Genomic DNA, 27,124 nt, shown 5'->3' on the forward strand with positions numbered 1-27,124 from the left:
GCTGGTGTACCTGCATTCGAGTTATTATGCATATATAGTGTAGATTTAAACCATTCTTCTCTATATTTGTGACCATGAAATGTTGATACTGTTGAAGATGAGTTTAGGAAGAAACTCAGCTCCCATACCAGGGTGGTAACTGTGTAACTACAGACCCAGGAATGTGTTTGACTCTTAATGAGGGGAGTCACTTCAGGATCACTTAAGGGTGGGTAATAAAAGACTACAATGCCAGCAATGTTCACATCCAGTGAGCAAATACATTCTTAAAAACACAAGAGATACGGAAAGGATCGACTTATATGACAAATAACCTCCTCTCAGGCTTCCATCTAGGTAGAGGTAATTGATACCTGGACCCTGCTAGAAGCCCAAGAAGAGTTTATTTGAACACAAGAGATTCTTGTTTACCACCTTCCCCCTCACCTGGTTTCCCACCACCTTCTTATTTTGGCTTCTTCCCCCTTCTTTCCAGCCCTGATGAAGGGCCTTGGTCTGAAATGTCAACTCATTATTAAAAAGGAATTGGATTAAAACCATTATTAATAATGTACTTTTTGAAGTAAGTCATGGTAAACTATCACCGCAAACAATGAAGAGGTGAGTGAGGGCAAAGCAAACTCGAGAGATATGCCCTGCTGGTGTGCTGCAAAATCGACGAACTTGGAGTCGGAGCCATGCTGGTTCAAGTGAACGATCGGAGGGGAGGAGAGTTCCGATGCCCATCCTTCTAAACTGGGTAAGAAGCTCCAGACTGATTTGGAGAGATCGAGAACAGTTTCTTCAGCAGTGAAATCCAGGTCCAAAACGAATTCCTGGGTGGTGTGTTCAAGTCCTGGAGCAATTTACAGCGGCAAAGCCTGAGTCCTAATACGAAGTACAATCCAGTGTTTGGACAATCTAGGTGCCAGTCCATATAGACTGGCAAGGCAGGGTGTTGAGAGTCGGGTGAGGTTGGATTGCGCTGGGTGCTGAGCCGATTTGGAGAGGTTCCTTCGGCGGTGAAATCTAGGCTGGAGCGATTTGCTGGCGGCAGGGCCCAGTCCCAGTGCGAGGTTCGGACAATTTAAATGATGACCCAGACAGTCTGGGGGCTTCACTCTCTGTGATGTTAAGTCTGTGAGGCGATTTGTCCCATTAATATGATGAACTGAACACCGAGGCTTTGGGGCTATTGCAGGCTGTCTGGGGATTTGGATCCGAGGACACAATTTGGTTCAGAATGCTGCTGTTGATGCTTGCTTATATTGTTTGCATGATTTGTTTTGTGTTTTTTCTCTCTTTGTCTGTGGGCACTGGGGGTCAGTCTTATTTCTTTTTAATTGGGATTTTTTGGGTTCCTTGCTTTGTGACTTCCTGTTAAGAAAACAATAGACAATAGGTGCAGGAGTAGGCCATTCGGCCCTTCGAGCCAGCACCGCCATTCACTGTGATCATGGCTGATCATCCACAATCAGTACCCTGTTCCTGCCTTCTCCCCATATCCCTTGACTCCACTATCATTAAGAGCTCTATCTAACTCTTTCTTGAAAGCATCCAGAGAATTGGCCTCCACTGCCTTCTGAGGCAGAGCATTCCACAGATCCACAACTCTCTGGGTGAAAAAGTTTTTCCTCAATTCTGTTCTAAATGGCCTACCCCTAATTCTTAAACTGTGGCCTCTGGTTCTGACTCCCCCAACATCAGGAACATGTTTCCTGCCTCTAGCGTCTCCAATCCCTTAATAATCTTATATGTTTCAATCAGATCCCTCTCATCCTTCTAAATTCCAGTGTATACAATCCCAGTCGCTCCAATCTTTCAACATATGACAGTCCCACCATCCCAGGAATTAACTTCATGAACCTCCGCTGCACTCCCTCAATAGCAAGAATATCCTTCCTCAAATTTGGAGACCAAAACTGCACACAATACTCCAAGTGGGGCCTCACCAGGGCCTTGTACAACTGCAGAAGGACCTCTTTGCTCCTATACTCAACTCCCCTTGTTATGAAGGCCGACATGCCATTAGCTTTCTTCACTGCCTGCTGTACCTGCATGCTTACTTTCAGTGACTGATGAACAAGGACACCAAGATCTCGTTGTACTTCCCCTTTTCCTAACTTGACACTATTCAAATAGTAATCTGCCTTCCTGTTCTTGCCACCAAAGTAGATAACCTCACAGTTAACCACATTAAACTGCATCTGCCATGCATCTGCCCACTCACCCAACCTGTCCAAGTCATCCTGCATTATCTCAACATCCTCCACACATTTCACATTGCCACCCAGATTTGTGTCATCTAAAAATTTGCTAATGTTACTTTTAATCCCTTCATCTAAATCATTAATGTTATTGTAAATAGCTGCAGTCCTAGCACTGAGCCTTGTGGTACCCCACTAGTCACCGCCTGCCATTCTGAAGGGGACCCATTAATCCCTACTCTTTGTTTCCTATCTGCCAACCAATTTTCCATCCATATCAGTACCCTACCCCCCAATACCATCTGTTCTAATTTTGCCCACTAATTTCCTTTGTAGTACCTTTCTGAAAGTTCAGGTACACTACATCCACTGGCTCTCCCTTGCCCATTTTCATAGTTACATCCTCAAAAAATTCCAGAAGATTAGTCAAGCATGATTTCCCCTTTGTATATCCATGCTGATTTGGACAGATCCTGTTACTGCTAACCAAATATGCCGCTATTTCATCCTTTATAATTGACTCCAGTATCTTCCCCACCGCTGATGTCAGGCTAACTGGTCTATAATCCCTGTTTTCTCTCTCCCTCCTTTCTTAAAAAGTGGGATAACATTAGCTATCCTCCAGTCCTCAGGAACTGATCCTGAATCTATAAAACATTGGAAAATAATTACCAATGCGTCCACAATTTCTAGAGCCACCTCCTTAAGTACCCTGGGGTGCAGACCATCAGGCCCTGGGGATTTATAAGCCTTCAGTCCCATCAGTCTATCCAACACCATTTTCTGCCTAATGTGAATCTCCTTCAGTTCCTCTGTTACCTTAGGTCCTCCGGCTACTATTACATCTGAGAGATTGTTTGTGTCTTCCCTTGTGAAGACAGATCCAAAGTACCTGTTCAACTCATCTGCCTTTTCCTTGTTCCCCATAATAAATTCACCCGTTTCTGTCTTCAAGGGCCCAACTTTGGTCTTAACTAATTTTTTCCTCTTCACATACCTAAAGAAGCTTTTTACTATCCTCCTTTATATTCTTGGTCCGCTTTCCTTCGTATCTCATCTTTTCTCCCCATATTGCCTTTTTAGTTATCCTCTGTTGCTCTTTAAAAGTTTCCCAATCCTCAAGTTTGTATAATTTATACATTCTTTGATAATAAATGTGCTTTGAAACTTTGAATCTTTACTTTTCCATAGATGCTGTCTAACCTGCTGAGTTCCTCCAGTGTTTTGTATGCAGGTTTTATAAAAATCTATTTGACAATTGTATTGACTTCAGAATTGGCTTATGTTACACTGACTTGTTTTTAAAATTTTTTGAATGGTTTCAGTTATTCTATATTTATTTAACCAGTTAGCATTAAAAAGATGTTGAGCTCCTGGTACACAATAGAGACCCATATCAGAACCATGTTTGTCTACACTCACATATGTCATGAAATTTGTTTTTTTTTAATGCTATGGAACAGTGCAGTACATAAAATTACTACAATGCAGTGCAAAAGTCTCGAGCATCCTAGCTGTGTATATATACTGTATGTGCGTAAGTCTTTTGCACAGTACTGTATATTAGCCAACACTTTACCTTTTATTTATTTAGAGGTACAGCATGGAAATAGCCCTCTGGCCCAACAACCCCTTTTTAACCATAGCCTAATCACAGGACAATTTACAATGACCAATTAACTACTAACCGGTATGTCTTTGGACTACGGTAGGAAACGGGAGTGCCTGGAAAACACGGATGGAGAGAATGTGTAAACTCCTTGCAGGCATCGTCAGATTTGAACTCGGAACTCCAGAACTCTCCAGGCTCTCTGAGCACCTCTGTCATCCATTTCCCAGCTTGCTAGTCAGGTACCCTGATCACTGCAGAGTGAGATGCTGTGCAGTCCAGCACAGAATATTGAAACTGATGAGGTGTCTGAGTCACCTGTAATTGTAGTCTGGAACAAAATTGAAATTCCACTGTTATATATTTAACACAAGTGAATGGGTATAAATCCTAGTAACACACACAAAATGCTGCAGGAACTCAGCAGGCCAGGCAGTATCCTTGAAAAAGAGTCTAGTCGACCTTTTGGGTTGAGACCCTTCATCAAATGCTGTTTAGCTTTGTGGAACTACCATTTATTGCTGGGAGAGTTTAAACAACAAAATATATTCGAGGCATCAAAAGCTATTTCTTAAATAGAGCTTGGAAGAAGACGGAAATATTTCGCAGTGTCTAAAATCAAACGTTACCACATTTGGCTTCTGACCAAATGAATCTTTCTGACCTGTCGTTTGTCTTGCATCTCATCACCAATGCCATCTGGCAGTCAAATGGTGGATGTGCTGTCACTTTCTGGTTAAAGGGGATATTCAGTTACATCACGCTCTTTGTGCTGCATGTGTTTAATTTTCCAGTGTGACAGTGTGCATTAGTCACTAAAGTTCTGTGTGCTGTGCTTCATTATGTGGTGAAGGAGTGCTCGAGCACTGAAACTGCTCTGCCAAAAATGTTCCAACGGTCAGTGTCTACCAACCCAAGAAATCTTGCAAAAGCATCAACCTGACCAAAACTAGCACAGAACTTAGAGACCTTGCTGCTCTACTTTCACTGATGTCACTGCTTGTAGTACCCAGGAAAGCCGACAGCCGGAGTCAAGGGATATGGGGAGAAGGCAGGAATGGGGTACTGATTGTGGATGATCAGCCATGATCACAGTGAATGGTGGTGCTGGCTCGAAGGGCCGAATGGCCTAATCCTGCACCTATTGTCTATTGTCTGTTGGCTCGTACTTCCTGTTTTTGCACAGTTTTGATGATTTCCAGCACGTATATGCAAACAAACTGAAAACCATAATGGTCACCTTCCGAATTTTGCCTTCACATTTTCCTGTGCATCAAATGTAGACGTTTGTTCGAAGTTCAAAGTAAATTTACTGTCTAAGTACATTTATGTCACCGCATACAACCCTGAGTTTCGCTTTCTTGCGGGCATGTCAGTTAAACCAATAGACATAATAGAGTCAATGGAAGACCACACCCAACGGGGCAGACAACCAGTGCGTGTAAAAGCCAACAAACTGCAATTGCAAAAAGAAAAAAATAAGTAATTAATCAAAATTGAGAACGTAAGATGAAAACCCCTTGAAAGTCAGTCCACAGGTTGTGAGAACAGTTCAGTGACGGGGCCAGTGAAGTTATTGCCATTGGTTCAAGAGTCGGACAGTTGGGGGGTATTAACTGTTCCTGAACCTAGTGGTGTGAGTCCTGAGGCTTCTGTACATTTTCTTGGTGGCAGCAGTGAGAGGAGAGCACGTCCTGGGTGGTGGGGCTCCTGGATGATGGACGCTGCTTCCTGTGACAGCACTCCATGTAGCTGTGCTCAGTAGTGGGGGGCATGTTATTTGTGATGGACTGGACAGTTTCCACTACTTTTTGTAGGATTTTCTGTTCAAAGGCATTGTTGTTTCTACACCAGGCAGTGATGCAACCTGTCAACATACTCTCCACCTTTCATCTATAGAGGCTTGTCAAGGTTTTAGATGTCATGCCGAAACTTCGCAAACTCCTACGGATGAAGAGGCATTGCTGTGCTTTCTTATTAATTGTACTTGTGTGCTGGGCCCAGGACAGGTCCTCTGAAACGATAACACCGAGAAATTTAAAACGGCTGACCCTCTCCACCTCTGTTCCCCCGATGAGGCTTGTGAAGTTGAAGAGGGATTTCAGAGTGATAGAGGATTTAATCATCAATTAAATAAGGGGCATTGGCACGTGGCCAAGTGGTTAAGGCGTCGGTCTAGTGATCTGAAGGTCACTAGTTCGAGCCTCAGCTGAGGCAGCGTGTTGTGTCCTTGAGCGAGGCAGTTAACCACACATTGCTCTGCAGCGACACCGGTGCCAAGCTGTATCGGCCTTAGTGTGCTTTGGACAACATTGGTGACGTGGAGAGGGGAGACTTGCAGCATGGGCAACTGCTGGTCTTCCATATAACCTTGCCCAGGCCTGTGCCCTGGAAACCTTCCAAGGCGCAAATCCCTAGTCTCACGAGACTAACGGATGCCTAAATAAGGGGTAAAGAGGAGAATATTAACCCTTCATGATAATAGAGCAGTACAGCACAAGAGCAGGCTCTTTGGCCCATGGTGTTGTGCCAAATAACGAAATTATTGCCTTCTGCCTATACAATGACCATATTTCTTGGTTCTCAGTGCCTCTTAAATATCTCTCTCATACTTTCCTCCGCTATAGCATGCATTCAAAGAGCCTAGCACTCTGTGTAAAGCACTGGCTCCCACATCTCCTTTGATTTTACCCTCTCCCACCTTGTGGGCATGCCTTCTATTTTTTTTTATTTAGAGATACAGTGCGGAACAGGCCCTCCGGCCTAACAGGCCTCACTGCCCAGTAGCCCGCCTATTCAACGCCAGCCTAATCATAGGACAGGTTACAATGACCAATTAACCGACTAACTTGTCTGTCTTTGAACTGTAGCAGGAAACCAGAACACCTAGAGGGAACCGTCAGGTTGATGGGGAGGACAAAGTCCTTCCAGAGGCTGCTGGAATTGAACTGTGATAGCACAACAGTATTCCAGCCCTGAGCTGTATAAGGTTTGTGCCCTTCAAGTGTTAGGCATTTTGATCCTGGGGGGGGTAAAAATACCAGCTATCCAATCTATAATCTTGGGTGGTAGTGTGGAGATATGTCTCTATCAAAGGAGGTGGAAGACACTCCTTCCCTCACCTATCCTGTAGGTCACCCTTGGGCAAGGTGTAGCACCTGCTTATCCCCCCCACCCCCTGATTAGGGTCATGTGATGCCATGGGAGCAGGTGGTGAATGGTTGTATGAACAACTGGTGTATGTCACAAGTCCTAATTATATAACCACTGACGCCAGGCTAGCAATCTCTGAAGAGTATTGATAATGGCTGGGCTCACCTGTATTGTAAAGACACTACCCAGAAGAAGGCAATGGCGAACCACTTCCGTAGAAAAATTTGCCAAGAACAATCATGGTCATGGAAAGACCATAATCACCTTCGTCATACGACACAGCACATAATGAGCAAACGGACAAATATTTTAAACTTTTATCAGGTCTCCCCTCTGTGTCCACCACTGCTGAAAAACCTCTCCTTATAGCACTACCCTCTAATCCAGGCAGCATCCTGGCAGACTCGTTCCGCACCCTCCTACATATCCTCCTACAATGAAGCTAACAGGATTGAACACAATTCTCCAGGGTTTTATAAAGTTGAAACAATAGTCGAAGGGTGGGGAGGCAGCATAAATCATCTCAGTCATAATATCATAGCATCATGCAACATGGAAGTTGGCTATTTAGCCCACAGTGACCCATCTGTATTAATCCCATCTTCCAGAGCTTTGCCCACAACCTTCCATGACCAGGCAATTCAAATACTCATCTAGGCAAGTTAGATGCTATCACCTTTCACCATCTGCTCAAGAAGTGTATTCCAATTCCTCAGTTGAAAATGAATCTCTTCAGCCCCCTTCTGAATCTCTTACCTGAAATCTAGGAGCTTGAAGTATAGTTTTAAAAAACTAACAAGCCAGTGCTGCCCGATTACACCCATGCAACCTTTTAACCTACTAACTTGTGTATCTTTGGAATATGGGAGGAACTGGAACAGTCAGAGGAAATGCACACAGTCACTGGGAGAATGTACAGACAGCAGCGGGAATTGAACCTGGGTTGCTGGCATTATGATAGTGTCATACTAACCGCTATGCTACTGTACCCCCCACCACCACCACCACCGGTAACAATTTGATGGTTACATCTGAGCTGAAGGCAGAAAATTATAAGCAGCTACTTTACCAGAATTTATAATGAGCTGCAGTTATCTGGATTTGGAACATGTCACAGGGTGCACCTGAGCTACACCGTAGAAACCTGTGAAAGAGTTAGTTCTGCTTCCTGTTCCAATTTCAGTCTACTTAGGAGCAATGCCACGGGCAATCTGCTTATAAATAAATTTAATGAATGCTTTATTAACATTGTCTGCCACAGCAGTATAATAAGTTGGCTGCACATGCCCAGAGGGCATGTATTTAAGGTGAGAGGGGATAGATTCAAAGGAGATGTGCATAGCAATTTTTTTACGCAGTGTAGTGGTTTCCTGGAGTCATCATGGAGACACATAAAATAGGAGCATTCAGGAAGCACATAAATTTGTGGGAAATGGAAGAACATGGACGTTGTGTCGGCAGAACGGATTTGTTCAGTCGGGTATTTGGTTACTAATTTAATTAGTTCACCACGACATTGTGGGCCGAAGAGCCTGAAGCTGTACCATGTTCGATGCTCACATTCCTTGAAAATAAAAATTAATGTTGATGGGTGCCATTGTAATACAGCACCTCATACTCAATACATATTCTGTTTGAGTGAGGGAGATTTTCACAGTGAACTTGGAAATATCCACCTTACTTTCTGCATGGAATTTCATGCCGAAGGATATTCTAAATGCCAGTTGGATTAACGGTGAATATGCTTTTGGATGCTCTGCTCTTGCTCCTAATACCAACTGCACTGGATTTTAAATTTGTTGCTAAGCCATATATGGATCCTCCCCTCCACACTCTACAGCACCATAGCTCTTAGTACAAGCTTGGCTGTTTCCCACTGGAGCTATCTTTAACAGTGCTTCAGTTCTTGTACCGAATACTTCCATGCTTTACAGCATGTAGAGTTTCTAGACATCTACTTCAGCTGCCTTATGTAAGCCAGTAAGTTACATGGCTTCATTGTCATCTAGAGCTTGTATTATTTCATGCTGCAAGTATTAATTAGAGCTCATTTTCCTGCCTGAAGTTGATGGCTGTTACTGATTCCAGCTTGTCTTTCACTGGAAGATGACAAAACCACAGCAGTGAAGACTTTTGCTATTACTTTTTTTTGGAAGAGCAGACATTGTACAAACACTGAACAGTGAAGCTGGAGCAACAGGCAATCTGTTGGAACTCGACAGGTTGAGCAGCATCTGTGGAAGGAAAGGAACTGAAATCAAATTATTAGAAAGAGGTGGCATAGGATTGGGGGGTGTTGAATCATTGTGGATTGAGCAAAGGAACTGCAAGGGTAAAAAAAAACTTGATGGGAGTTATATATAGGCCACCAAGCAGTAGTAAGGATATTGCCTACGAATTACAATGGGGGATAGAAAATGTATACCAAAAGGGCAATGTTACAATAGTCATGGAGGATTTCAATATGCAGGTAGTTTGGGAAAACCAGGTTGGTGCTGGATCCCAAGAAGGAGAATTTCTAGAATGCCTACAAGATGGCTTTTTAGAGCACTACTAGGGGATCTGTTATTCTGTATTGGGTGTTGTGCAATGAACCAGAATTGATTAGAGAGCTTAAGGTAAAGGAACCCTTAGGAAAAAGTGATCATAATATGATAGAATTCACCCTGCAATTTGAGAAGGAGAAGCTAAAGTCAAAAGTATCAGTATTACAGTGGAGTAAAGAGAATTACAGAAGCATGAGAGAGGAACTGACCAAAATTGATTGGAAAAGAATACTGGCAGGGATAATGGCAGAGCAGCAGTGGCTGGAATTTCTGGAAGCAATTTGGAAGGCACAGTACATATACATGCTAAAGAGGAAGAAGTATTCTAAAGGCAAGATGATACTATTGTGGAGGTCAAAAACCAACATAGAAGTCAAGACAAGTCAAAAATCCACATAAAAGCCAAAGAGAGGGCATATAATAGAGTAAAAATTAGTGGGAAGTCAGAGGATTGGGAAGCTTTTAAAAACTAACGGAAAGCAACGAACACAGTTATTAAGAAGGAAAAGATGGAATACAAAAGTAAGCTAGCCAGTAATATTAAAGAGGATACCAAATGTTTGTTCAGACACATAAAGTGCAAAAGAGAGGCAAGAGTGGATTTCAGACCACTGGGCAATGATGCTGGAGAGGTAGTAATGGGGGACAAAGAAATGGCAGGTAACTAAGTAAGTATTTTGCATCAGTCTTCACTGTGGAAGACACTAGTAGTAAGCCAGAGGTTTGAGAGTGTTAGGGGGCGGAAGAGCGGTGGGACCGATTTTTTTACGTTAAATGTCAATGTCTTGGATAATGGAATTGGTAGCTTTGTGGCCAAGTTTGCAGATGATACAAAAATAGGTGGAGGGGCAGGTAGTTTTGAGGAAGTAGAGAGGCTACAGAAGAACCTAGACAGATTCGGATAATGGGCAAAGAAGTGGCAGATAGAATTCAGTATTGGGAATTGTATGGTATAAGAAATAAAAGCATAAACTATTTTCTAAATGGAGAGAAAATTCAAAAATCTGAGATGCAAAGGGACTTGAGAGTCCTTGTGCAGGTTTCCTTAGAGGTTAGTTTGCAGGTTCAGTCACTGGTGAGGAAGGCAAATGTGGAGGAGTCAAAAACCAGAGGATACAGCCTCAGAATAGAGGGGCGTCCTTTTAGAACAGAGGTGAGGAGGAATTTCTTTAGCCAGGGAGTGGTGAATCTGGGGAATTTGTTGCTACAGGTGGTGGTGGAGGCCAAGTCATTGGGTATATTTAAGGCCAGGGTTGATAGATTCTTGATTAGACAGGGCATGAAGGGACATGGAGAAAATGCAGGAGATTGGGGTTGAAAGGGAATATGGATCAACCATGATGAAATGGTGGAGCAGACTTGATGGGCCAAATGGCCTAATTGTGCTCCTGTATCTTATAGGGACTTTCTGAGTCGAAAGCCAGATGCAAGGTACTTTTATAATATAGCAGTTGGCCTATATTCTGTTTGAATGCGAGCGTACAGGAAACTTGGAAACATTCATCTTGCTTACCCCATAGAAGTTTATGCATTAACAGCCAATATATTTATGGGTGCTCTATTCTTGGTCCTAAATTCAGATGTATTGGATGTAGGATTCCAACGCAAATACAGTGATTTCCTCCAGCAGGTTCTCCTGATTCTGGCCATGTGCAGTAAGACTAGACCCAGCCTTCAGTCTTACCATTGGAAATGTGAGCAAGAATGTTTCTATTGTAGGATTGTATAACGGTCTGAATGATTTATGTACAGGACTGATCCACTGTCATAACCTACAATACCAACCAGTGAAAGGGCTGGTGTGGTCAGAGCTGGTGTTAGGTAAGAACTACAAGTACAGAATGTGTTTACCAATAACTTGGGTGTGAGTGCGGTAGGCTTCCCTGTGCCAAGCATATTTCCACGATTTTAACCTCTATACTCACTTCCACGCAACTTCGGATGCTGGAATCTGGAGCAACACAAAAAGCAATGGAGGAACTCAACAGGTCAGACAACATCTATGGAGGGAATGAACAGTCAACAAGGATGTTGGCAGGACTAGAGTGCCTAAGTTCTAGAGAGAGGTTGTCTGGGTTAGATCTTTTAGTTTTGGAACATAGGAGAATGAGGGGCAACCTTAGCAAGGAGATGGTGGATTGTAACAGTCTTCTCCCCAGGGTAGGGGGACCAAAACTAGGGAACATACTGTACTCAGAGACCTGAGGGGCAACTTATTCATGCAGAGGATGGTGAGTAGATGGAATGAGGTGCCGGAAGGAGTGGTAGGAGCAGGTACAAAAGATTCAAAGTACTTCTCATTATAAGACGATGGAGAGGCATTGATCATGTCGATAGTCAGAGGCTTTTTCCCAGGTCTGAAATGGCTAGCACGAGAGGGCACAGTTTTAAGGTGCTTGGAAGTAGGTACAGAGGAGATATCAGGGGTAAGTTTTTTATGCAGAGAGTGGTGAGTGTGTGGAGTGGGCTGCATGGAGGAGGTGGCTACTCCTGGACAGGTACATGGAGCTCAGAAAAATAGAGGGCTATGGGTAATCCTAGGTAATTTCTCAGGTAAGAACATGTTCGGCACAGCTTTGTGGGCAGAAAGGGCCGGTATTGTGCTGTAGACTTTCTATTTATTATCAAAGTATGTACACAGAATACAACTCCGAGATTCGCCCTCCCACAGGCATCCACAAAACAAAGGAACATCATGCAACCAGTTCAAGAAACATCAACATCCAACATGTGAAAAAAAAAGTACAAGTTGTGCAAACAGCAAAATGCAAGTGAATAACACACAGAATATCAAACAATTGTACGATTTAAGAAACACTTGGATAGGTATATGGAGGGGTGGGGTTTAGAGGGCTAGGGATGGAATGCAGGAAATTGGGAGTAGCTGGGTAGGCACCATGGTTAGAATGGACTTGTTGGAAGGAAAGGCCTATACCCATGCTGTATTGCTCTATGACTCTGTTGATTGATTGATTACGATACAGTGCAGAATAGGCCCTTCCAGCACTTCGAAGCATGCTGCCCACCAGCAATCCCCCGATGTAATCTGAGCCTAATCACAGGACAGTTGGTAATGACCAATTAATCTACCAACTGGTAGATCTTTGAAACTGGAGCAACTGGAGGAAATCCATACGGTCACCAAGAGAATGTTGAACACAGGTCGCCTGTAATGTAAAGCGTTTTGCTAACGTGCTATCGTGCTGCCCCTGTTGTAAATAATGTTTAATCTTCATTAACGTTAATATGCTTAATGACACTATGGCGAAGCATCCTGGCAGGGATAAATACCTTAAAGATGTTACTTAAATACAGACTGCTTTTATCTTCTCACCACCGTGGCCCTCTGAAGGTGCTTCACAAAAGCATTAATAAACACTTAGCTCTGAACCACTGAAGAACAGATAAGGAGTTTCATTTGAAGGCGCATCTTGAATTGCAAATGAGAGAGGTGAGGAGATTGAGTGTAGAGTCAAGAATTTGCCAGGTTTAGCAACTACAGATGCATTTACCAATGTCATAGATTCAGATGGCATGGAAATTTCAGTCCACTGAGTCCATGTTAGCCACTGAGCATTCATTTGTCCTAATCCTACTCTGTTTTCCCCATATTCTCATCAACTCTGGCCACACTGCAATCTTTACTGCCACACCTGCCCCACAATCCTATCACTCAACTACACATTAGGGGCACTTTATATTGGCCAATTAACCTTCCAGCAAGAACATATTTGGGATGTGGGGGAAATGGGAGCGTCCATGGGAAATCCATGTAGTCAAACGCTCAAAGGTTCTTTTGTTATCAAAGTATACCAATCTGAAATTCTTCAGTCTCCGGGCAGCCATGAAACCAAGAAAGAAAAGAAAGGCAGCATGATCATCAACCCTGAAATCCCCCCTCCCCAAGCAAAAAAAACAAATATGGAACAGGCACATCGACCCCCCAAATCCCTCCTCCCAGCACAAAAGTGGCGAGCAAAAATAGATCAGGCACACCAATCTCCAGATTCCCCTTCCTGCACAGAAAAAACTGAGATCAAGTGAGAAAACACCGAATATAAATTTATAAGACTGAAAAAAAGTCTAGAGTCCGAGTCCAAGTCAATATCCAAGGTGCAGAAGAAACCTGGGCAACACTCTCCATGCGCAGAGGCAGGCTCTCCCCTCTCTGGTACAGAGAAACCAATCAAAAGGCAAGTAGCCGGTGCTCACCCTCTGCACGCGCTTCGATGCATCATTCTCCCTCGTCGCTTTAATTGGCAAACAATAGAAGCTTTAATTGGTGAAATGGAGCTGAACGTTGACCTGTACCCTGTCCTGCAGCCTGCCCGCTATGAGGTTTGTGCACACTGCCTCTGCCTCCTGGATTCCCCTCGGAGACAGCGGTGCGCCAGAACACCCAACAAACTTATGTACTCGCCTTGATGCTTCAATCGCCCTCGTGATTTTAATCGGTGAACAATGGATGCTGTAATTGGCAAATTGGGGTCAAATGTTGGCTTGCAGACTTCTTGCCACGAGGTTCACTCACGCTGTCTCCTTCCTGGAATCCTCTTGGAGACGGCAGAGTTCTGAAGCACCCTAATGACCACCAAACAGCAAAACACAGGCTCCAGCGGTGCCAGAATCATATTCAAGATGAGACACAAATGTAAAAGACAAAAAAGAAGTGAAAAAGATGGTTTCACGATCTATCCAGAAGATGTCGACCAAAGGAGCATTGTATGCAGATGCCACCTCGACCGTCACAGGGACAAATTGCAAACTCCACATCATCAGCACCAGAGGTCAGGTTTGAACTTGGTCACTGTGTTTGAGCCACTATGCTGGATACCAGAGTGAGACAAGCACTGACATTTTGGAAGGTTGAAGAAGTGGAGATGGGTATGAAGGTAGAGTGGGAGGTAATGGCATCATAGGTAGAAACAGTTATAAAGAGAGCGTTAGGTATATTGGCCTTCATGAATCAGGACACTGAGTTCAGGAGGTGTGTTGTTTTGTTGAAGTTGTACAAGATGATGGTGAGATCAAATTTAGATTATTGTCTGCAGTCTGGTCACCTACCTACATGAAAGATATCAATAAACTTGAAAGAGCACAGAGAAAATATACAAGGATGTTTCCCAGACTAGAGACCCTGAGTTATTGGGAAAGGTCGAATAGGTTCGGACTTTACTTCCTGAAGTGCAGGAGAATGAGGAGAAATGTTCTGGAGGTACACAATATTTTTGGGGTGTAGATAGGGTGAATGCTTGCAGATGCTTTCACATCAGGCTGAGTGAGACTGGAACTAGGGATTATAGGTTTAGGGTGAAAGGAGAAATATTTAAGGGGCAAGTGAGGGGGAACACCTTCTCTCAGAGGGTGGTGAGAGTGTGGAACGAGCTGCCAGTGGAAGTGGTAGATGTTAATTAAATTGTACCATTTTTAAGAGATATTTAGATCAGTACATGGATGAGAGAGGTATGGACGTCTGTGGCCTGGATGCAGGTAGGTGGGGGCTAGGCAGAAGACCAGGTCGGCATGGACTAGATGGGCTGAATGGCCTGTTTCTGTGCAGTAGTGTTCTATGACTCTATGACCTGATATGGAGTTCTGGAAGTATTTGAAAGCAAGATTGAGAATTGTTTATAAATTGAGACACTTGGTGGGGGTTGTCCTGGATAAAACCACCAGTGGCCATGGCAATTGCAACATCACTAGATTATGTTTTGGAATCATTGAGCAAGGCGTGTGGAAATGTAATGGGGAGTAATCTAGTAAACAAAATCACATGCCAATGAACGAATGTTTGTCCTATTTTATATCAATGGAACTAGTAAAAGATGATTTGGTAAAGATGAAGATGACTAGTGCAATTGAAAAATTGTGCGGAGGATTCCCATCTAAATCCGACAGAGTTGGAGAGAGTGATCTATGCCCAGTGTTCTTTGAGCAATATGGTAGGAAAATGAACCGAATGATGCCTTGCTTGAGTAATTTAATTATGCACTAAGCATCTTTATTTATTTGACTTGAATTAAACATTAAACTAGACTCAGTTCCGTACCAAATGTACTCCAGAAGCTTCACGCTGTGCAACAGACTGAAGCTATAAAGGAGTGTGATTTCACAGCCTAATTATGCAGAGTTCACGTGGAAACAGTGATAAAGTTAAGAGCTCCATGCACCAGGCTTTGTACATTTGCTAAACTTAATTCTTTTAAAATGTTACTGGAACATTTATTGCTCCGGCAAATTCTTTGGACTTGTTAGTGGGAGAGATATTAACACCGAAACAAAATATTTTTATATTAGAGTCTCCTGTGTCCATGACAACTGCTCACTACGGAGGTTAGAATTATTTTTCACAGAGCAAACACGCCCTATTCCATGTCTAATAATGTTTCCAGTAATGTCACTTAATCTCTGAACTGATTCCACAACCTATAGACTCAATTTCAAGGACTCTACAACTCATCTTCTCAGTATTATTTAATTACTTAATTATTTGTATTTATTTGCACAGATTGTCTTCTTTTGCACATTGGTTATTTGTCAGTCTGTGTGTGTAGTTTTTCATTGCTTCTGTTGTATTTCTCTTCTTCTGTGAATGCCTGCAAGAAAATGAATCTCAAGATAGTATATGGTGACATACAGTATTGGTACTTTCAGAATAAATTTACTTTGAACTTTGAACTTAGTTCCAGTGCAAAAATGTTTCTGGGACAATAGTTTGCATTGAAACTTTTACTGCACCTCACTGGATAGATGGGAAGGCTGCAGCTGATGGACTTCGATTCATCTACTGCCTTGTACTTCTTGATGAGAGATTCTGTGGATTTGGAAGCTGCTGTCAGAGTCGTTGTCATATATTTTGTACATAGTGCACGCTGCAGCCAATATCCACCAGTGCTGTGAATCTACACTTAGGATAGTTTACAGGGTGCCAATAAATTGGGTTGCTTTGTCCTGGGTGCTGTTCGGCATCTTGAGAGTGGTTTGAGTTGTATTTGTCCAGACAACTGCAGAGTGTTTGAAGGGGGCATAACAAGCCTCACTTATTGATGTGTGTTTAAAAAAAGAGCACATTAAATCTCAATTATTGTTCTGTATCTAGACATGAGGTGCAAGTATAATGGATGTATGTGTTTTGGAAGGGTGGCAAAGCAGCAGGGGCATTGACCATCACAGAACATAGAACAGTAAGGTCATAGGGCATGCCCTTTGGCCCACAATATTATGTCAACCCTTTAACCTACTCTAAAACCAATCTGACATAGCCCTCCATTTTTCTTTCATGCTTGTGCCTCTCCAAGAGTCTCTTAAATGTCCCTAATGTATTTGCCTCTGCCGCTAACCCTGGAGGCATGTTCTACACACCTACCACTCTGTGTAAAATACCTGCCTCTGCCATCTCCCCAATACTTCCCTACAATCAGCTTAATATTATGCCCTCTCATATTAATCCTGAGGAATATTCCTCAAGAACATAAGACGTAGGAACAGAATTAGGCCATTTGGCCCATCACAGCTGCTCTGCCAATCAATCATGGCTGATCCTTTCCCCCCTCAGCCCCACTCCCCGTAACCATTGACGCTGTAGCCAATCAAGAACCTATGAAGCTCTGCCTAAAATACACCCCACGACCTGGCCTCCACATCTGCCTGTGGTAACAAATTCCACAAATTCACCACACTCTCACTAAAGAAATTTCTTTACATCTCTGTTTTAAATGGATGCCCCGTTAAACTGATGTTGTGCCATCTTGTCCTAGACTCCCCCGTCATGGGAAACATCCTTTCTACATCTACTATGTCTAGCTTTTCAACATTTGCAAGGTTTCAGTAAGAACCTCCTCATCCTTCTACGTTTGTAAATTCCAGTGAGTACAGACCCTGAGCAATCAAATGATCCTCGTATGATGATCCTTTCGTTCCCAGAATTATCCTTGTGAACCTCCTCTGAATCCTTTCCAATGCCAGCACATCTTTCCTTAGATAAGAAGCCCAGACTGTTCACAATACACAAGGTGGGGCCTCACCAGTGCCCTATAAAGCCGCAGGTTCACAGCCCTGCTCTTGTATTCTAGACCTCTTGAAATGAATGCTAACATTGCATTTGCCTTCCTCACCGCTGACTCAACCTGCAAGTTAACTTTTAGGGTGTTCTTCACAAGGAATCCCAAATCTCTTTGCATCTCATTAGATTTTCCCTAGTTTAGACAATAGACTACACATTTTTTCTTTTGCCAAGATGCAAGACCATACATTTTCCAACATTGTATTTCATTTGCCACTCTGTATCCCATTCTCCTAATCTGTCTAAGTCCTTCTGCAACCTTCCTGTTTTCTCAACACTGCCTGCCCCTCCACCAATCCTTGTATTATATGCAAAGCCATCTATTCCATCATCTAAATCATTGACATACAGCATAAAAAGAAATGTTCCCAACACCAACTCCTGCAGAACACCACTTGTCACTGGCAGCCAACCAAAAGGGATCCTTTTATTCCCACACATTGTGTGCTACCAATCAGCCAATGCTCTGACCATGCTAGTAACTTTCCTGTAATACCACGGACTCTTAACTTGGTAAGCAGCCTCATGTGTGGCACCTTGACAAAGACCTTCTGAAAGTCCAAATATACAACATCCACTGCATCCCTTTTATCTATCCTACCTGTAATCTCCGCAAAGAATGCCAACAGGTTTGTCAGGCAAGATTTTCTCTGAAGGAAGCTACGCCGACTTTGTACTATCTTTTCTTTGTCACCAAGAACTCCATCATTTCATCCTTAACAATTGACTCTGGCACCTTCCCAACCACTGAGGTCAGGCTAACTGGTCTATAATTTCCTTTCTGCTGCCTCCCTCCTTTCTTAAAGAGTGGAGTGAGGTTAGCAATTTTCCAGTTCTCTGGAACCATGCCAGGGTCCAGTGATTTTTGAAAGATATCACCAATGCCCCACAATCTCTAGTGGTAGAGATTCTGAATGCTAAGGTGCTGTTTGCTGTTCATCTGATCCAGGTGACTTATGTACCTTTAGGTCTTTCAGCTTTTTGAGCATCTTCTCTGTTGTAATAGTAACAGTAGATACTTCTCTTTCCTCACACCTTTCAACAACTGGCACACTGCTGGTGTCTTCCACAGTGAAGACTGATGCAAATTATTCATTTAGTTCATCTGCCATCTCCGTGTCCCCCTTTATTTTTTCTCTGGCCTCATTTTCTAGTGCTCCTATATCCACTCTCACCTCCCTTTTATTTTTATATACTTGAAAAAGCTTTTTCTATCCACCTTGATATTGTTTGCTAGCTTGCTTTCATATTTCATCTTTTCCTTCCTAATGATTCTTTTAGTTGCTTACTGTAGGGTTTAAAAGCTTCCCAATCCTCTGTCCTCTGGCTAACTTTTGCTTTGTTGTATGCCCTCTCTTTTGCTTTTACATTAGCTTGACTTCCCTTGTCAGCCGTGGTTGTACTATTTTGCCATCTGTGTATTTCTGGATTGCTGCCTGTGCCACGCACTAGTGAGGGCAGAAACAGGATGATTTGACAGGTAAATGCGTGGCTGACAAGCTGGTGCAGGGGGCAGGGCTTCGGGTTCTTGGAACATTGGGATCTTTTCTGGGGGAGGTATGACGTGTTCAAAAGTGACGGGTTGCACCTGAACCCGAGGGGAACCAATATTCTCATGGGCGGGTTTGTTAGAGCTGTTGGGGTGGGTTTAATCTAATTTGGCAGGGAGGTGTGAACTGGAGTGAAGGGACAAGACGGATGGTAAAAAAAATAAAGATAACATGCAGTCAGGTTGTCAGGAAGAGTAGGGAGGTGATGGAACTTAGTTGCAGCCAACATGTTGAGTATCAAATCATTAGGGATGCAGAATCAGAAAGGGTAGCAAATACAGTACTCAAAGTGTTGTATCTAAATGCCCGAATTATAAGAAATAAGGTGATGAACTTGTTGCAATGTTACAGATTGCCAGGTTTGATGTTGTGGCCATCACTGAATCGTGGCTGAAGGATGTTGTAGTTGGGAGCTGTATGTCCAAAGTTACAATTTATATCGGATGAATAGGAAGGCTGAGAGGGTGGTGTGGCTCTACTGGTAAAGAATGGCATCAAATCAGTAGAAAGATGTGACATAGGATTGGGAGATGATGAATCCTCCTGGGTTGAGTTAAGAAACTGCAAGGGTAAAAGGATGTTGATAGCAGTTATATACAGGCCTCCCAACAGTGGCTGGGAGGTGGCCCACAGGTTACAACAGGAAATAGAAAAGGCGAGTCAAAAGGGCAATGTTATGGTAGACATGGGAGATTTTAACATGCAGGTCGATTGGGAAAATCAGGTTGGTAATGGATCTCAAGAGAGTGAGTTTGTTGAATGCCTAAGAGATAGCTTTTTAGAGCAGTTTGTCATTGAGCCTACTGGATTGGGTGTTATGTAATGAACCAGAGGCGACTAGCGAGCTTAAGGTAAAAGAACACTTAGGAACCAGTGATCACAGAATGATTGCGTTCAACTTGAAATTTGATAGGGAGAAAGTAAAGTCTGATGTAGCAGTATTTCAGTGGAGTAAGGGAAGTTACAGTGGTATGAGAGAGGAGTTGGCCAAGGTAAATTGGGAGGAGCTGCTGGCAGGGATGTCAGCAGAGCAGCAGTGGCTTGTGATTCTGGGAGAAATGAGGAAGGTGCAGGACAGGTGTATTCCAAAAATGAAGAAATACTCAAATGGTAAAACAGTACAACTGTGGCTGACAAGGGAAGGGCATACAAAAAAGCAAAAATTAATGGGAAGATAGAGAATTGCGAAGTTTTTAAAAACCTACAAACAGCAACTAAAAGTCATTAGAAGGGAAAAGATGAAATATGAAAGCAAGCTAGCAAATAATATCAAAGTGGATAGTAAAAGTTTTTTCAAGTATGTTAAAAATAAAAGAGAAATGAGAGTGGATATAGGACCAGTGGAAAATGAGGCAGGAGAAATAATAATGGGGGACAAGGAGATGGCTGATGAACTAAATGAGTATTTTGTGTCAGTCTTCACTGTGGAAGACACTAGCAATGTGCCTGATGTTGTAGTGTGTGAAGGAAGAGAAGTGGGTGCAGTTACTGTTACAAGAAAGAAGGTGCTCAAAAAAGCTAAAGGTACATAAGTCATCTGGACAAGAGGAACTGCACCCTAGGGTTCTGAAAGAGGTAGTGTCAGAGATTGTAGTGGCATTAGAAATTGTAGTGACATTAGAAATGATCTTTCAAAAATCATTGGACTCTGGCATGGTGCCAGAGGACTGGAAAATTGCAAACGTTACTCCATTCTTTAAGAAAGGAGGAAGGCAGCAGAAAGGAAATTATAGACCAGTTAGCCTATCCTCAGTGGTTGGGAAGATGTTGGAGTCAATTGTTAAGGATGAGGTGATGGAGTACTTGGTGACACAGGACAAGATAGTACAAAGTCAGCATAGTTTCCTTCAGGGAAACTCCTGCCTGACGAACCTGTTGCAATTGTTTGCGGAGATAACAAGTAGGATAGATAAAGGGGATGCAGTGGATGTTGTATATTTGGACCTTCAGAAGGTCTTTGACAAGGTGCCACACATGAGGCTGCTTACCAAGTTAAGAACCCATGGTATTACAGGAAAATTACTAACGTGGTTAGAGCATTGGCTGATAGGTAGGAGGCAGCGAGTGGGAATAAAAGGGTCCTTTTCTGGTTTGCTGCCAGTGTCTAGTTCCACAGGGGTCAGTGTTGGGACCACTTCTTTTTATACTGTATATAAATGATTTAGATGAAGGAATAGATGGTTTTACTGCCAAGTTTGTGTATGATATGAACATTGCTGGAGGGGCAGGTAGTATTGAGGAATCAGGTAGAATGCAGAAGGATCGGACAGATTAGGAGAGTGGGCAAGAAAGTAGCAAATGAAATACAATGTTGGAAAATGCATGGTCATACACTTTGGTAGTAGAAATAAGTGTGTGGACTGTTTTCTAAACTGGGAGAAAATCCAAGAATCTGAGATGCAGAAGGACTTGGGAGTCCTTGTGCAGAACACCCTGAAGGTTAACTTGCAGGTTGAGTTGGTAGTGAGGAAGGCAAATACCATGTTAGGATTCATTTCAAGAGGTCTAGAATACAAGAGCAAGGATGTGATGTTGAGGCTTTATAAGGCACTGGTGAGGCATCACCTTGAATATTGTGAACAATTTTGATTCCCTCATTTTAGAAAAGATATGCTGGCATTGGAGAGGGTCCAGAGGAGGTTCACAAGGATGGTTCCCAGAATGAAAGGGTTATCATACGAGGAACATTTGATGGCTCTGGATCTGTACTCGCTAGAATTCAGAAGGATGAGGGGGGATCTCTTTGAAACTTTTTGAATATTGAAAGGCCTAGACAGTAGATGTGGAAAGGATGTTTCCCATGGTGGGAGAGTCTAGGATAAGAGGGCACATCCCCAGGATAGAGGTGTGACCTTTCAAAATAGAGATGCAGAGAAATTTCTTTAGCTAAAGAGTGGAGAATTTGTGGAATTTCTTGCCACATTGAGCTGTGGTGGCCAGGTCATTGGGTGTATGTAAGACAGGGTTCTTGATTGGACATGGCATCAAAGATTACGGGGAGAATGCTGGGAACTTGAGGAAGAGAAAGAAAAAGAACAGCCATGATTGAATGGCAGAGCAGACTCGATGGGCCAGATGGCCTAATTCTGCTCTTATATCTTATGGTCTTATGCTCTTATTTCTTTGGTTTTGGAATATATCTATCTTCCACCTTCCTCATTTTTCCCAGAAACTCAAGCCATTGCTGTTCTGCTGTCATCCCTTCCAGCAGCTCTTCCCAATTTACTTTGGCCAGCTCCTCCGTCATACATCTGTAATTTCCTTTACTGCTTCCTGAGGGTTCCTTTACCTTAGGCTCCCTAATACCTCCGGTTCATTACATAACACTCAATCCAGTAGAGCTGATCCCCTAGTAGGCTCAATGACAAACTGCTCTAAAAAGCCATCTTGTGGGCATTCAACAAATGAACTCTCTTGAGATCTATTACCAACCTGCTTTTCCCAACCTACCTGCATGTTAAAATCTTCCATGACTATCATAACGTTGCCCTTTTAACATGCCTTTTCTATTTACCATTGTAATCTGTAGTCCACATCCCAGCTACTGTTTGGAGGCCTATGTATAATTGCCACCAGGGTCCTTTTGCCCTTGCAGTTTCTTAACTCAACCCACAAATGTTCAACATTTTTGGATCCTATGTCACATCTTTCTAATGATTTGATGCCATTCTTTACCAGTAGAGCCATACCACCCCCTCTGCCTACCTTCCTGTCCCTCCGATACAATGTGTAACCTTGGACATTCAGCTCCCAACTACAACCATCCTTCAGCCATGATTCAGTGATGGCCACAACATCAAACCTGACAATCTGTAAAAGTCCAACAAGATCATACACCTTATTTCTTGTACTCCATGTATTGCGATATAACACTTTGAGTACTGTGCAGTATTTGCTATCCTTTTTGAATAAGCATCGCTAAGCACCCTGCTGGCTGCAATTTGTCCTATCATCTGCCTGCCTTTCCTGACAGTCTGACTGCATTCTCTCTTTGCTTTTTTGCCATTCGTTCTATCCTGAGTCCCTTCACTCTGTTTCCTATCCTCCTGCCAAATTAGGTTAAACTTTCCCCAACAGCTCTAATAAGCCTGCCCATGAGAATATTGATCCCCCTCGAGTTCAGGTGCAACCCATCCATTTTGAACAGGTCATACCTCCCCCCGAAGAGATCCCAGTGATCCAAAAACCTGAAGACCTGCCCCCTGCGCCAGATTCTCAGCTGCGCATTTATCTGCCAAATCATCCGGTTTCTACCCTCACTGGCACAGGGCACAAGTAGCAATTCAGAAATTACTGCCCTGAAGGTCCTGCTTCTCAGCTTCCTGCCTAGCTCTCTAAATTTTCTTTTCAAGACCCCTTTGGTTTTCCTTCCTATGTCATTAGTACCAATACGTACTGAGGCTGCTGGATGCTCTCCCTCCCCCTCCAGAATGCTGTGGACATGATCTGAGAGATCCCTGACCCTGGCAACTGGAGGCAACATACCATCCAGGTGTCCCATTCATGTCCACTGAATCTCCTGTCTGTTCCCCTCACTATCGAGATCCCTATCAATAGCGCTCCCTTCTTCTCTCTGTTGCACCATAGACCCATGCTCAGTACCAGTAGCCCCGTCTGTGTGGCATTACCCTCGGAGATCATCCCCCACAACAGTGTCCAAAACGGTGTACTTTTTCAGAGGCACGACTACAGGGGTGCTCTGCGCTATTCACCTTCCCATTCCTTCTCCTGGACAGTCACCCAGCTACACGCATCCTTTAAAAAGGAAGAATGTGCAGGAAAAATTAAAGATGAGGATAAATTTTGAGAATGACATCCAATCCATTATTGATGTAAAGGAGATAGGAATGAGTAGGAACAGTATACCTGTCTTAGCTTTTTCAGTCAGTCTTTCCAACACCCTCTAATAATTATTCTCACCTTTCTCTGGTCTGCAAGAGACACTTTGGAAAAAATGTGATAATATGAGACTTTTATAAACGCAATCAAATGTCATTTAACAAATTTTCTTGTCTCTGTAGATACCTGCAATTGAGTTTCCCTACAGCTTTAGAATATAAATGCATTTGTAATTGATATACTACTTCTTATCTTACAGGCTGCTTTTTTGAAGCTGATTTGTGCAACACCTATGAGATCTGTGTAAATGGTGAGTAGGTTCAACACCTTTTGAATTTGTTTGCACGTGTGGATGTTAGACTATGGCTGTTAAACTGATGGATTTGGTGAAGAAGAAATAGAAAGGCAGACTACTTCTTAACTGTGTGGGATTGAAAGCTGTTGGTGTTCGGAGGGACCAGAATGTCTTGTTTATTGAATCACTGACAGTCAATGTACAGGAACATTGAGATATGGAGGCAGCGTGTTGGCCTTCATTGAAAGAGGATTTGGGTAAAAATGAAAATGTGTTATGTTTTGTAATTTCAGGACATTAAACTAATTATAAAGAAGACATGGGAGTCCGAAGTGTAGGTCTAACTTCGGGTTTTACTTTTAAGCCAGGCGCCACTTATCACATGGTAGCGTGTTAACATATGCAATTCACGTATTTATACAAATAACCCATAATGAATTATTTAAACAAGCAAGAATGCTTAATTAATATATACAAGATTGCTCAAACATTACTTCGGTATTAAATATACAACACTATGCTATCATCATGTCATAGAGTCAATCAGCCCTTTGGCACATTGTGTCCACACTGACAATAACATGTTTATTTGTACTAATCCCTTTTAACCAGCACTCGGTCTGTAGTCTTCTGTACATACATTTCAGATTCCAACTATCTTCTCGCTCAGGGGTTACCAATCATTTTTATGCTGTGGACCAGAACCGTGAAACACGGGGTCCGTGGGCTCCAGATTGGGAACCCCTGCTGTAGGTGAAAACATTTGTCCTTGCATCCCCTCTAAACTTATAACAACGCTCTCAAGTGCAAGTGTAATTGTCATTCAACCATACACATGTACACAGTTAGATGAATAGTGTTTCTCCAGGATCAAGCTGCAAAGCACAGTACACAGAGCACATAGAGTAACGATAACACATACAGTCACAAAAATAATAGCACCATCACAACACTCTGTCCTAATTGATTGCCTTTCCCAGTCTGTAACTATCAATGAACTCCTGACCTTGGATCTAGGAGAGCTCTCAGTTTCTCATAAAATGCTCCCCTCCCCCTGCCTTCTGACTGTGACTACTCCTCTTCCTTTCCAGTCCTGATGAAGGGTCTCAGCCCAAAACGTCAACTGTTTACTCTTTTCTATAGATACTGCCTAACCTGCTGAGATCCAACAGCATTTTGTGTGTTTTAATTTGAGTTTGTTCACTGACTTGTAAATACAAACATTTTGTGTATTTTTGTGTGAACAAGCCTTTGTAGTTTTGTGATAAAAGAAGAACAAGGAAAGGTGAGCTAATGTGGCCTTGATCAGTGTTGGGCAAATCTTTGAAAAGTCGTAAGCACTGTCCTGGTGAGATCCACCTGCTGAATGCTGTTAGACAATGGAGCAATGAGATCACAGATTTGCTCCCTTTTATACCAGCGCAAACATTAGCTGGATAAAATATGCTTTTATTAAAATACTGCAAATGAAGTTCAAATGTCAAATGAACGGCTAATGTTGTCTTCAGTGTAAGAACGTGCAGCCTGAGCAGACGAGAAGGAGGTTCAAAATAATGGCATGCTGACATTTTCATATTGCAAATTAGGGTTTTACAGCGGATTACAGCATCTCAAATAACTGTTTGACAACTAATAAAAGATATACTGACATTTCATTGATGGCTGTGCCCTTTCAATTTTCACACTTAGAGGACACTTGTTCCCTTGTCAGTACTGCAGGCAGATAATGCCACTAGCTCGGTATAATGGATGAGATTCAAACATAATCTCATCTGTTAGACAGGCCATTGAAAATGAACGGAGGACTAAAAAAATTAGTAAAATTGTTGCCAGCTTCTGAAGTCTTATCAGAATTGTTGGTTAATTCCGCAATTAGGTGAGCTCCTGTGAAACTAATTTCACTTCATGATCCCCACTGTCACTGACTTCCGTCTCTGAGGCCGTCGTGAGACCATCCTTCAGGGGGGCTGAAAGAGGATTCATTCTGAGATTGTGAAAAGTGTCGCATTACACCAGAGTGACAAAAATTCCTCTTTGATTTTTCTTTGCCGGCTCTACTTCATTATCAGCTACAAAACATGCAGTTTAAAACTGTACCTGTACCCAGCTTATTTATGTTTTGTTGGTCACAGCTGGAGTGGTGATTTGAGCTGAAGTAATCAAGGTTCTGGAATTCAAAGAAATGGTCCAAAACTGTGAGCCTGACAAAAGCTCAGAGAATAAAACAGCAGACTGTCACTTAAAGGCTAATCAATTCTTTTTAAAGGTTACTTTTTAGCATGGATTAAAATAGCAATGAAAGCTGTTTATCACAAAAATGTCAATGCTGTTTTAAATGGGAAAGTGTCAGTTTTATCTCTGCAAAAGACAATTGCTGTGATAAATAATCTTATTTCATATTGCAGTCACTTGGCGAACCCATGGAGAAACACTGCTGACTGCATAATGCAACACCAGCCCCACTTTACTGAAGGGAGAGCTATTATGTTAAAATTGTGTCATGTATTATGAAAAATTAGTCCCCATGCGATATCTTTCTGGTGTCATCCCTCTTCCTTTCTAGTCCTGATGGAGGGTCTTGGCCCAAAACGCTGACTGTTTATTCATTTCTATAGATGCTGCCTGTTGTGCTGAGTTCCTCCAGCATTTTGTGTGTGTAGCTTTGGATTTCCAGCATTTGCAGACTTTCTCATGTTCTTTGAATGTTATTTTAAGAGAAATGAAATCTGTTTTGCCTCAATTAAAATAGACAGAATTAGGAGTAAGAGCAAACCATTTGGCACTTTGACTCTGCCTTACCACAGATCTGATTGTAACCTCAATCTTTGCATTCTTACCCTACCCCTTGTTGCTTTTCAGTTTTGCTAATCAAAAACTTATCTAC

The 27,124-nt window shown here is 42.6% G+C and overlaps 1 protein-coding gene across 2 annotated transcripts in view; it reads left to right on the forward strand.

Annotated features, from left to right (window-relative positions):
• ptprn2 (protein tyrosine phosphatase receptor type N2) overlaps window positions 1-27,124 on the forward strand; it is a 1,069,199-nt gene that overhangs the window by 112,090 nt on the left and 929,985 nt on the right. For both annotated transcript variants that reach the window (XM_063044415.1, XM_063044416.1), the window contains exon 2: window positions 24,205-24,255. In XM_063044415.1, coding sequence (XP_062900485.1) covers window positions 24,205-24,255 — 51 coding nt within the window. The remainder of the gene's footprint in view (window positions 1-24,204; window positions 24,256-27,124) is intronic.

This window comes from Mobula hypostoma, chromosome 3, assembly GCF_963921235.1.
Source record: "Mobula hypostoma chromosome 3, sMobHyp1.1, whole genome shotgun sequence".
In the NCBI taxonomy this organism is placed as follows: domain Eukaryota; kingdom Metazoa; phylum Chordata; class Chondrichthyes; order Myliobatiformes; family Myliobatidae; genus Mobula; species Mobula hypostoma.